This window comes from Monodelphis domestica, chromosome 4, assembly GCF_027887165.1.
Source record: "Monodelphis domestica isolate mMonDom1 chromosome 4, mMonDom1.pri, whole genome shotgun sequence".
Lineage (NCBI taxonomy): Eukaryota > Metazoa > Chordata > Mammalia > Didelphimorphia > Didelphidae > Monodelphis > Monodelphis domestica.
Window position 1 is genome coordinate 223,131,104 of NC_077230.1, and position 12,675 is coordinate 223,143,778.

Here is a 12,675-nt window from a genome sequence, read left to right on the forward strand (position 1 = left end):
GAGCCAGCAGATCTAGGTTCTAGTTCCACATCTTCCCTGAACTAGATTTGTGACCTTTTTAAGATTCTTTCAAACACATATATGGTACAATGAATAGAGTGTTGGACCTGAGGTCAGAAAGAACTGAACTCAAATCCAGCCTCAGATGCCTACTAGCTGTGTGACCCTGGGCAAGTTATTTAATTTCTATCTCAATTTCATCACCTGTAAAATGGGGATAACAATGGCATCTGTCTCCCAGGATTGTTCTGAGTATTAAATGAGATAAATTTGTAAAGTATTTTGTAAACCTTAAAATGTTATAGAAATAAGAGTTATCATTATTAATTTCTTAACCCTTTGTAATCAGAATTTCATTCTTGTTACTATACTAAAACTTATCTCCTCAAGTTTACCATTTCTGTTTATTATTTACTATATCCAATGGCCTCTTTTCAATCCATATCCTTCTTCACTTCTCTGATTTGATATTGTTGATTCTTCCATCCTTTTCTCATTCTCCAACAATTAGAAGGTACTTTTCATTTTCCTTTGTGAGATCATCATATGTGACTCTCCCGCTATGCATGCATATGCATGTTAGTTCTGTCCTCAGATCTCTCTTTGTTCTTTAAATTTTTGGTGATTTCATGAGCTCCTGTGGATTAAACTATTAGTTCTATAAAGAAAGTTTCAAAATCTACATATACATCCCTCCTCTTTCCTAAGCAGCAAACTGGCATCTCCTCCTACTTTCCTCATCATTTAAAACTCAAGTGTCTCCAAAATGGAACTTCTTATCTTTCTGTCTAAACCACTTTCTCTTATAACTTCTTTCCATGTTTCTGTCAAGGACATTGACTTTCCAGTTATCCAGATTTTATACCTCAGTGTCATCCTTGACTTTTCACTCTCACTTACCCTTCATATCCAAATTAGCTGCCAAATTGATTCTATCTTCTCAACACCTCTTATATTTGCCATTTTTTTTCTATTCCCATTCCTTCTAATTTAGTTCAGGCCTTCACTTTTTGCCTTGACTGGATAAAATTAATCTCCCTGTATCCAGTCTCCCCCTCTCTAATCTTTTCTCCAAATTGCTACCACAATGACATCCTAAAGTGTAATTCTGATTGTCCTTCCTGCTCAAGAACCTAAATGGCTCCTCATTGTCTTTAAAATAAAACATGACCAACACACAGCATTGACTCCAAGATGGAAGATAAGGGTTTAAAAAAATGAACTTCTATGTTTGGAATTTAAAATCCTTTTCAATCTGACTGAAGCTTATCTTTCTAGACTGATTAAACATTACTTTGCATAATCCTCCATATTCTCTAAACATTCTCAATACATACATATACAAATGACATTCCCTTTCCCTCCTTTGCACAGACTATAACTCATGTTCAAAATGCTTTCTCTCCTCATGTTTTCATCTTAGAACTTCTAGAACTCTTTAAAGCTTCAAAAAACAGAAATAAGCAAGACATAATTATATCCATACATATCCATCCATCCATATATATATATATATATATATATATCTTTATCAAATGATGCTTTCTCCAGTGTGAGGAGAGCAGGGAAGGAAGAGAGATACATGAGAAGTTTAATGTAACAAATTTTTAATTAATTAATTTTAAAAATAAAGACTTTCATGGCTTGAAAAGAGTGCCACCTCTCACAAGAGACCTTCATTCTCCCAGTCCCATCATAAGGTTAAACCTGAAAGGGACCTTAGAAGCCATTTAGTCAGCTCCTTCATTTTACAGATGGAATTAAGGAACTAAATTTCTTACCCAAGTTCACATAACTACTACTTATCTGAAGTAAGATTTGAATTCATGTCCTCCTACTCCACTGCCACCTAGCACTAGCTGGTTATTATTAGTTCCTAATCTCAAATAACTGTGCATCTGTTTTGCAAAAATCCTGTATTGTTTTCCCCCATAGACCCATGTGTCTATGTGTGTATGAGTTCATAAACAGAAATATACAATATGCCATCTGAAAACCTTTTTCCTGTCTAAATCTGATGTCCTATAGAATTTAGCATAGTTAGTGAAGTCCTGTCTTCTGTGATTTAAGACTGAACATACTTTGAGAGTGTGATGCTTGCTTAGCACATGCATGTTAGAGATCATTAAGCAGTTTGATTACTCTTTCCTCAGTGTATCCTTTACTGTTCCTTATCATCTAAATTAAAGTTTGCGAGACTACACAAGCAAAATTGCATACATATGTCTGTCCAAAATAATTCACTTTTAAAGTTCAGCTTATATGTCCCCCTGATTTTTCTCTAATTTTATAGCTTTTCAGAACTGACATCTTCATGGATGCTGCTTTCAGTATAAATCCTGCTGTTGACATAGGACAGGTATGTAACAACTAGCATCGTTTTACTTGTAGGTGAATTCTTTGATAGTTTGGTATCATTTTGATAGTTATATGGGGAGGATTCATCTTCTTCACGATATTGTTGACAGTTGTTAATAGCCCATGATCTTTTCCTGTTTCCTCATCCATTACATACTTTCAATTTAAATTGAAACTCAAAAATAAAATCACTTCTGAAATTCTTCTACTTATCTCAATCTCATTTAGGTGTAATATCATCTGTGACTTTCTTGATTTTTGCCTCTTCCCTTCCAGAATTTTATAAACTATTCCTTTGTTGTTCTCAAGTTTGTGTCACCTATGGCATGGATTTCTTCTGTGTGCTTAATCTAGGGACATTTAGCTTAGAGAAGACTCAGGAGGTACACATTAGCTACCACATATATTTGAGGAATTTTTATGAGGAATAGGGATTAGAAGTTCTTTTTTGGCTTCCAAAGTCAGAACTGAGAAAAATGGTTGGAAATTAAATAGGAATAAACATAAAGTCTGATAGTTGGGCCCAAAAAAACAATCACACACATTCAGGGAAGAAGGTATAATAGGATTTGCAAACTATAATTAGAATGAAATATGGAGATGCCTCCTCCTCCTTTTCCAGTCATCTTACCACACTCTGCAGCATGTTAAGTATCTTCAAAACATGGATCGTTTTAAACTTATCTTTGTATTTCCAGTGTATAGCAAAATATCTGGTACGTAGTCAATAATTAGTATGAACTTCATTGATTTGACTGAAGATAAACAAGATTATTTTAAGCTTTAGCAATTTTAAATTGCATTAATACTTTTGGGATCCTCTATTTGGTCTTGGAAGTAATATGTCAGGGGATACTGACAAACATTTGGGGGTCCTGAAGGGGTGATAAGAATGAGGGCCATTGAGGCTGGTAGCCATCAGAGGTGAGGTTTATTGATCATAGCTAGTGTTATAAAGGGCAATGTTATATTAGCTAAAGGATTAGCAAATCTGTTTACATAGACAGTAGTTACTAATAATTTACAATCCTAGTACAATGTCTTAGTTTACTTCACCAAGCTTAGGCAGAGTTTTCTATAGGATAATAAATCACAGGTAAATATATGACCATCTAGTCCACATTCTCAGGGAAAATTTGCTTCAGTGAGTTTGTTAAGAACAGCCAGTTATTAACAAGTACAGCAGTGTGTGTGTGTGTGTGTGTGTGTGTGTGTGTGTGTGTGTGTGTGTGATTTGTGGGTTGGGAAGGAGGGGTTTTGGGGGCCTCATGTGAGGAGTGCTATATACTGATTATGGCCAGACCATGTCTTTGTTCTTACTGGGATCCACTGGGGACTACAGTAATAGAGAGCTATTAGAATTTACTAAATAGGAAAGTAACAAGATCAGACATATAGTTTAGGAAAATTACTTTGACAGTTAAGTAGAGGATGGATCAGAGTGAAAAGAGACTTGAGGCAGGGAGACCAGTTAAAATGACTGATTTCAATAGTCTATCCAAAAGCTGATGAAGGATTGAATTAGAGGTATCTCAGTTATCACAGCGATTTACTGATTTTTTTCCCATTATTTTCAGGAAAAAAGCTAGCAAATATGAGAAAGTACCAGTTTTCTTTTTCATAATTATTTGTAAAAAGGGATTAAAAAAACAGAAAAGGTTCACTATTTTAGACAGGGTTAAGAACTCACTTTCACACTGAAACATTAAAAATTAGGATATTTCAACTTTCATGAACCAGTACTTTTTTTGGATACAGATTGAAGGTGCATTTATTCAAGGCATGGGATTGTATACAACTGAAGAACTGAAGTACTCCCCAGAAGGTGTTCTTTACACTAGGGGTCCAGATGATTATAAAATCCCTACAGTTACTGAAATTCCAGAAAAATTCTATGTCACTTTGGTGCATTCCCGCAACCCCATAGCCATATACTCATCCAAGGTAAGAATATATAATATATTATTTTCTTTTCTACCATTATGACCAAACAGGAAAACAACCAAAAAAATCACATGTCCTGACACTTAACTAACATTAGACTTTACTAAGTCATTTGAAATACAACTCAATGTGAAAATAAACTATGGAGTAAATAATCTACTTTCCTTCCAGCTTTAACATCCTATGTTTTTATTATTCTAAGATTATTGCATGATTATAGCTTCACAATTCTGCTGCAAAAATTGTACTTTCCATTGTGCGTCATTTTCTTGGTGATTTTGAAAAAAGGATAAAGCATCATCCTTTCAAAAAATGGAAGAGAAGTGTTTAGCTGCTGTGAAGTTCTGTTTAAATGACTGGTTTCTTGGTCTGTTGTGGTATATAGCATTTAATAGATTTATTCACTGCTTCATGCTGATTGTCCTGTATTGGTTCTGGGGGAAGTGAAATTCTGATTATTCAGCAGATTCACAACAGTAGGTAATGAAACAGAATATGTGTGAGACATAAATGAAGAATACCCTTCTAATTCTTTCTTCCCCTCCCGGTAGGGCCTAGGAGAGGCTGGAATGTTCATGGGATCATCTGTGTTCTTTGCTATCATGGATGCTGTGGGTGCAGCACGAAGGAAGAGAGGACTTATGGAGCCTTTCACTATGAATAGCCCAGCAACTCCTGAGCTGATTAGAATGTCTTGTGTGGATCAGTTTACTGAACAGGTATGGAGAGTTAAAAGGGAGTGTTATTTTTTTTTAATTTTATAACTTTCATGGCTTTCAGATCCTTGGTCTTTTTTGTATCTTAATTAGATTTGTCTGTGTCCAAATATACCACAGATCATATTTTCTAATACTGAGAAATTTACATTTTCATATTTTTCCCCACTTAAGATTTTGATTCACTCCAACCAAATAGGCCAAAATGAAACTCAAAATAAATGGTACTTTAGTTATCCCAAACCCAAAACAAGAGTTTGCTCAATGGAGATAATGTTACTAGCTTGATATTTCTTTTTTAGTCTTTCCTTACAATTTAGATACTTCAGAATAGGGATATAGATTTTTCAGAAATGTATATAAAAAGTGTCTTATATAGACAGGAGGCTCAGACCATTCCATTGGTGTTTTCTTCTTCTTTAAAAGAGTTGTATCTCCATTTGCTGCTTCCAGACCCTCTAAACTCAGTACCTTCAGCTGCTGGGTTGGTATGAACTCTTTGAGAGGTGTGTACCACTTTTGTAGCATATAGTGGCCAGTTGGACCTTAATTATTCCCAACATATTTATAGATTCAATGAACAGACTGGCTATTCATATGTCTTGGCATTTACATCTTCATGAAATGCAAAAAAAAAAAATTCTATAGCTATCCCCTTGGTAAGTTTTTCACTCAGTCACTCAGTTTAGGTATTCTGAATTCACTTCTGGTGACCACTCTTGAAGAAACAAACCCAGATAGGACAAAAACCAGATCCCATTGCACTAAATGTGGTTTTGTCCATTTTTATTATTCAACGTGATCTTTAAATTTAAGTTTCCACCCCAGCAATGTCACTAAAAAAAGTTTGAGTAACAAAAGAGAAATACGACTACCTATCATGCTTATCCATTAGTGTGTATTTCTGTGACAAATGGATACTTAATTTGGAGATGGATACAGAGATAGAGAGAAAGTGAGAAAGGGTAGAGAGAAAGATACAAAGACAGAGAGAAAAAGAGAGACAGGGAGGAAAGACAGGGAAGAGAGAGACAGAGAAAGAGGGAGAAGAAAAAAGAGAGATAAAATAAGAGAGGGAGAGAAAAGAAGAAAGAGGAGAGACAGAGACAGACAAAGATCATACAACAAAGACAGAGATAGAGATAGAGATGGAGAAAGAGAATTTTTGTTAAGAGCTTATTATGTCTTCCAGGTTCTATGCTAAGATGTGGGGATACAAAATAAGCAAGTAAAATAAATCTTCCATTAAGTAGTTTACATTCTGAAAGGGGAAGACCTCATATACAGAGCAGCTGGAAAATGGGAAGGGGGAAAATATGTGTTAAAGAGCAAAGCTGCTAGCTAGTAAGAAGAGAAGAAAGAGAAGGGGGAAAGACTGATGCCTTGCTTACCTTTAGGAAATTACAAAAACTACTTTAAATATTCTAAGGGCATATTTTAATACCATTTTTCTACTCTAGTTGCATATCTGTGAGACACAGTCCAAATAATCTCTAAAGAATTGAAAATCAGTAAGGTAATGAAGAGGCCTGTGGTCAGTATGAACAACATATGACTAATGAAGACCTTTGGAAAAGAAAAGGAATAAAAGATATTATCAGGGAAATATGAACTAGGGAAAGAAAAATGGATGGTCATGTGAGAAGGGAGAGAAAGAATAGGTCAGCATTGGTGAACATTTTTGAGATCACATGCCCAAACTGTAATTTCAAGCTGCCTAAGAGCCCCCTTCAGTACCCAGACAGAGGAGGGAAGAAGTGCTTGCATTGGGTGACTAGAAAGAGGAGTGGAGCATGCAAAACATGTTCTCAATCACTATGAAGAGGGGGAACAGAGCAACCCCTCTGTGCTGCCTTGGCACCCGTGCTACAGCTCTGGCAACATTGGAATAGGTGGACAGCACAAATATTCCACTGGTATTTACTTGATGTCAAGAGAAAATGAGAAAAAGCATCAAGTACATTGAATAGATCTATGGCAAACCTATTGGAAGATATGAATAAGAGGCACAAAAGATGGGAAAGAATGGATGGGTTATGATTGAGTTGAGTAATTAAATAATTTTAAACACTTATCTTCCTCTTTTGTTCTTCCTTCTAGATTCATAGAGATGACCCTTCAACTTTCAAATCTTGGTCTATTCATGTTTCCTAAAATGTGAGAGAATGGAAAAGGGCTATATCTATGATTGATTTTAAAAGTCTCAAATCAAACTAAAATGTACTTTGGCTTATAAGCTTTAAAATGATTGTTTAGCTTTTTGTGATGATAATTTTTCTTGGATTGAGGGATGCAGATCTTTACTGAAGTGTACAACATATTTAAAAAGCAAAAAGCCAATTTTTGCTTAAATTCTGACTGTATTTTGCAACACTATAAAAATCCATATCATATTCATTCGTGAAAATTTTAGCAGATTTAACTAAAGAAGGATGTAATTGAGCTCCCCTGTCGGCTGGCCGGGCCTGCCTGTGCCGCCATGGCTACCATGGAGGACAGAGAGGAGCCTGGAGACAAGATGTTCTCCCTTAAGAAGTGGAACGCAGTGGCCATGTGGAGCTGGGACGTGGAGTACAAAATGTGCGCCATCTGCCAGGTCCAGGTGATGGATGCCTGTCTTAGATGTCAAGCTGAAAACAAACAAGATTATGTTGTTGTCTGGGGAGAGTGCATCCATTCCTTCCATAATTGCTGCATGACCCTGTTGGTGAAACAGAACAATCACTGCCCATTGTGCCAACAGGACTGGGTTGTCCAGAGAATAGGCAAATGAAAGTCCAGGGCTTCGTTGAGTGCTGCGGTCTGAGGACCTCAGTGTAAGGGATAGAGCACTCCAAAGATGGCATCATTTCATTTGATTTGGACACTTGCTGAAGTAAGGGTGCAAAATTTGGTCTCCTTTCTTTTTAGAACTTCTCTACAAGTAAGAACAGTGTGTTAACAGATGACATTGCTTTGTCTTTCTTTGGCGTGAATTGTAGATACTGCTTAGAAATGCCATATTAGAGAGAATAGCTTCAATGTGAATGACTTTCCTGATCTTATTAAAGTCTTAGATAAAAGGAAATAAGAGAATGAGTTCCATTCAGACAAGAGGGCTTTTGCATGTTTATAATTAATCATTAAAAGTTATTGCCATGAATAAAAGAGTATTTAAATCTAATCCATGAACAGGGATGGTTAGGTACTAATGGTACCTCCCCTCTACTCCCATTATTTATAAATAAATAATTCATGTATCATTCTTTTCAGTTAGCTAGGATTTAGACTTTCTTTAAAAAAAAAAAAGAAATTTTATGGCTAACTATCAGTAACCAGGGCAACCAAAAATCAGAATTCTCTTACTTTGCGAAACTGAATTTTAATTGTCTTATTAAGCTGTTTATTGGTTCTTTAGTGAAAACTATACCCAGAATTTTATAAAGTCATTGAGTTATGAGCACATAAGTATTTCTAGATCAGTCTTTTATTTTTACCATATTATATTGCTTTATTGGTGATTTATATTGAATAAATAGCCATAAGAAAAAAGTGTTTTATTTACTTCTTAGACCGTAGATGAGAAAATTACAATCTCATAACACACTTATTTGATAAATGATTAAGGATTCTATTAAATTGTTTAATTACTTGAGCTGTGAGATAATAAATATTAAAGTAATCTGATTTCTGGCTTGTGAATGTTTGTCTTCTTTTAGAAAACTTTGCATATGATAATTATTCTAATTGAGATTAAAATTTTGACATCTCTTATTCGAATGCTTATTAGCATTAAAGTAGATACTGCTGGTAGCTTAACCAAATTTGTTTACATTTGGAGAAGATGTTTTTTGGAACTAGAGAGTCAGCCTGGAGAAATTTGGAATGTAAGGCATTTGTTTCAGAGTAGAGAATTCTCCAAATGGAAGTTACTAATTTGCCTCTGAATACCAAAATGTAAACTGTTTGTGAGTGCTTGAAAAAAAATGTAAAGAGAAATATTTATCTCAACAAATTCAAAGAAGAAAACAACTATTTACTTTCCTGTTTTTAGAAATTAGTAGTCTTGAACTTCATTTCAACAGTCCAAAAAAGATTAGAAAACTAAAGAATTTGAGTAATCTAATAATTTTTTTAATTATAAAAAAAAATAAAGAAGGATGTAATTGCTTTGTTCAACCAGGGCTACTCCACAATAGAAGAAATACTTAAGTTTCAGGACATCTCATCACTTGTTACACTTTCCATTTTCCACATATAGAAATGAAGAATAAAGAGCCACATATTTATTTTGGGACAGAACTGCAACTAGAATCTCAATATTCTCATATCTGAGCCAGTTTCCCTTCCAATACAATAAGCTGCTTCTGTTATAAAACTTTCATTTGTTTGTTTGTCACTCTTAATTGCACTTAAAAAGATAATGTGTTTGAAAGTGAGCATTATGTTTGGTCCTAAAAAAGTTGGCTTTTTTTTTTCTGGCCTGGTAATGTTGACACAAATAAGCAAGTAAAGTGCATTCCTGAATAATCTATTTACCAGAAATCAGTGTACATTATCCACAAATGAAAATCTATTTAGTAATAAGAATATGGGGAAAGAAACATGGTTAAGACATGAGGAATCAGGTTAAAGAGAAACAAGACTTCTCAGAAATAGATCTAGCACCTGTGGCATTTAAAAGAGTGGATGCCATAAACTGTAATATTTAAAATAGTTGAGGTTCATAAACTGTAGTGAGTAAAATAGTGGAAGATATAAATTGTGATAGATATAAGAGTGGGTGAGTAAATTGTGACCGCAGAAAATGTGTTTTCACCACAGTGTCTTGTTGTAAATCAAAATATAAGGTGGTCGCCAGGGAAATATTCCCAATTATGAATATATCCAAGTCAACTGGGTTTTATAGAGAATTTAATTAATAATACAATGAGGAATTAAAGAAAGAGAGAAAGAGAGAAAAAGAGGGAATAATGAGAAAGGGGTGAGCAGGCCCTGGCCAGTCCTGGCCAACCCAGGCCTAAGCCCTAAGAGAAAAGATCAGTCAGTCCTTAATCACTCACCACAAGATCTGTCCAAGCAAGGATTCTAGTGACACCATGCCAGCTCCATCTCAGCTGCCTTCACCAGCTCAATCCTCCAATCTGAAATGTCCCGGAGAGAGTCTCAAGAGAGACCCTTCAAGGCAGCCTTTCCCAGCTGACTGTTCTCAAGAGACTGTCCCAAGAACCTGTTTCCAGAGCTCTCTCCCAATAGCCTCCTTAGAGCCTGTATTCAAGAGACTCTCCTTAATCACAGATTTTCATTTCCTTATAAAGGGAATTTTCTCCTATGTCACCTCCCCTAAGTTCTTCCATCTACCAATCACAGTAGATGTTTTTCAAAGGTCAGACAATTCTTAGTTCACACCTGAGTAGACTAATCTTTTTGAGTAATTCACACAAGGAAACCTCTGAGTAAGTTTCTCACCTCTTTGTTCCTTGTAAATTCACAAGTTGCTTGACCTTTATAGGTACTTATCTTAAGAACTTTTATTAGATATTAGATATTTATTATAAGTATAGGTTTAAGTACTTTCATTGTTCTGCAAGAAGTTTTCTCCCCTCAAGCAGTCCTACGTATGGGTGGAGTAGAGGTCCTCCCATTTCTGATCCAACTAGAGTTCTCACATTCCAAATGGGGAATGTCCCATTAGGGAATTGTTCCAATGGAGAATTCCCCAATGGGGAAATAATTTAAACATTCACAAGTCTGAGAAATTTCAAGATTCACACACCCCACATGAAAATAAAACAATTCTTTCCAAAGAACTGGGCCACTCAGGAGTTTTCTTATTCTAAAAGGTTTGATTCAAATATATCTAAGAATGTCTACCTCAAAACTGATATCCTCTGGATTCTTAGTGTAACAGAGGCTGGCACTAAAGAAAAAGTGCCAGGCTGATGAGTATGTGAAACTGATCACCTTGACAGGGGAGGGGCCCCAAGGGTTTGGAACCTTGAGGAGGAGAAGATTCTGACTGGTAGAAGAGTTGGTCTCTCAGTCTTGAGATGAAGAAAGAAGGTGGAAAAAGACTTTCTCCTGAGGGTTACCCACTTTTCCTGCTGGTGAATGGAAATCTTTCCCCCCAACATTTCCTAATTGAAAAGACTATTGAAGAGGAAACCTGAGAAATATATTTTAAATCTCTATCTGACTTTACTTCACCTCCTGTTGCCCTGAGTCTTAACTGTGACCAAGGGGCCAAACCCAGGGTGAGTCAACCTGACTTTCTCTCAGGGAGCTCAGGCTGCCAAGGCCTGAATTCCACCCAAACTCTAGGAGGGAGGAGAAAGGGTTTAGATAGAGACAGGGACCCCCTTTCCCCACTTTCCTTTCCCATTCTTTCCCTGCTAGTTATTCTTTGAGTTGGCATTAAAAGTTATCTGTTCTCCAAGATGTGAACAAGTGTGAGTAAAGAGATCAAGGGGAGACTCTTTGATGTTGAGAATTGGAGGGGGGAGAAGAGGGACAAGAGTGAATCTGGGAGAGCAGCCTTAGCCAAGGAGGGAAGGCAGAAGGGGGAAAATCTTCAAAACCCCTCTTCTTTCTCTGAGCCAACCCTAAAACATCAGCTACTTCCCCTAAACCCTGTTTTGAGAGGGGGGGGTTCTCCACTCTTTCTCCCTCTCTATACAGAAAGATTAAACCCCTCTAATACAAATTAACCACCCCTCAAATACAAATGGCACCCCAGATTTAAAAGAAACCCATTTATAAAAAAAAGCTTTGGTGACCAACTGTCAACAACTGTCAGTTGTCAGTTATAACTCCTGAGGCTAGCAGCCACTGTCACTGGCTCTGCCTAGGAGTTTCCACACAGGATCAAAAACATCTTGATTCCTGGTGGGGGGAGTACAAGTCAGTTACCAACTGCCATTGTGGTTAGTTGGAAAACTGAGGAAGAGAGGCTATTGTAAAAGGGAGACTGTACAAGGGCTGTCAAGATAGGATCTAGCTATCTTGGATCCTATCTAGCTAGAAGCAAAGCATGTGGGGATAACAACCATTTTCTAACTGTTAACTCCTAGCACTTAGAGCCTAGAAAAGATCTAATGGTAAACATGTTACAACTAATATTGTGGTCTGCTGTGGCAGGAATAATTACAATTTATTGGAGCTACTGTATCAATTATACATTGTATACATTATACATTATACAGTGGCAGGGATGATAGACAATGTTCTGGGGACAATGAATTATCTAGATGTAAATTACCTCTGGCAAATCATACCCCAAGGCTATGTTGTGTTTGTGGCAGTGACTAACATCTTAAAGTACATCAAAGTTAGTGCCAACCTGATCTTCCAAGAGAAAACTGCACATGATCTAGTCATTGATAATAGATTAGAGGCATTTCTTGATCAGATCCCTACTATAACTGAGATATGCCAGGATTACATGCAGAGAAAACAAGGCATGGGAAAGGGAACTGACATGGAGACTGGAGGGTAACGGTACAGACTAATAAAGATGATGTAGTTACTAATACTAATACTGTGACACCATTAGGGGCAATAGGGGGAAATGACCTTGTCAATAACATACAGGCACAAAACAACAAGGCACCAACTAATGCATCTATTAACAATCTTGCAAATGTATTAGAGGTTCAAGAGATTATGCCTTTGTGTGATG

General features: G+C 36.3%; 2 protein-coding genes across 3 annotated transcripts in view; both read left to right on the forward strand.

The window, feature by feature from the left end:
- AOX4 (aldehyde oxidase 4) overlaps window positions 1–7,255 on the forward strand; it is a 106,263-nt gene extending 99,008 nt beyond the window's left edge. The window contains exons 32-35 of one of the 2 annotated variants that reach the window (XM_007494592.3): window positions 2,294–2,359; window positions 4,117–4,302; window positions 4,854–5,021; window positions 7,119–7,255. In XM_007494592.3, coding sequence (XP_007494654.1) covers window positions 2,294–2,359; window positions 4,117–4,302; window positions 4,854–5,021; window positions 7,119–7,172 — 474 coding nt within the window. In that variant the 3' untranslated portion in view covers window positions 7,173–7,255. The remainder of the gene's footprint in view (window positions 1–2,293; window positions 2,360–4,116; window positions 4,303–4,853; window positions 5,022–7,118) is intronic. The other variant, NM_001291668.1, reaches the window with a different exon arrangement.
- A 235-nt stretch (window positions 7,256–7,490) lies between these two features.
- Window positions 7,491–8,692, forward strand: LOC100030027 (RING-box protein 2-like). The gene has a single exon (XM_056794173.1). It carries the CDS (start codon window positions 7,498–7,500, stop codon window positions 7,789–7,791), a length of 294 nt encoding a protein of 97 aa, XP_056650151.1. The 5' UTR covers window positions 7,491–7,497; the 3' UTR covers window positions 7,792–8,692.
- Window positions 8,693–12,675: the final 3,983 nt, after the last annotated feature.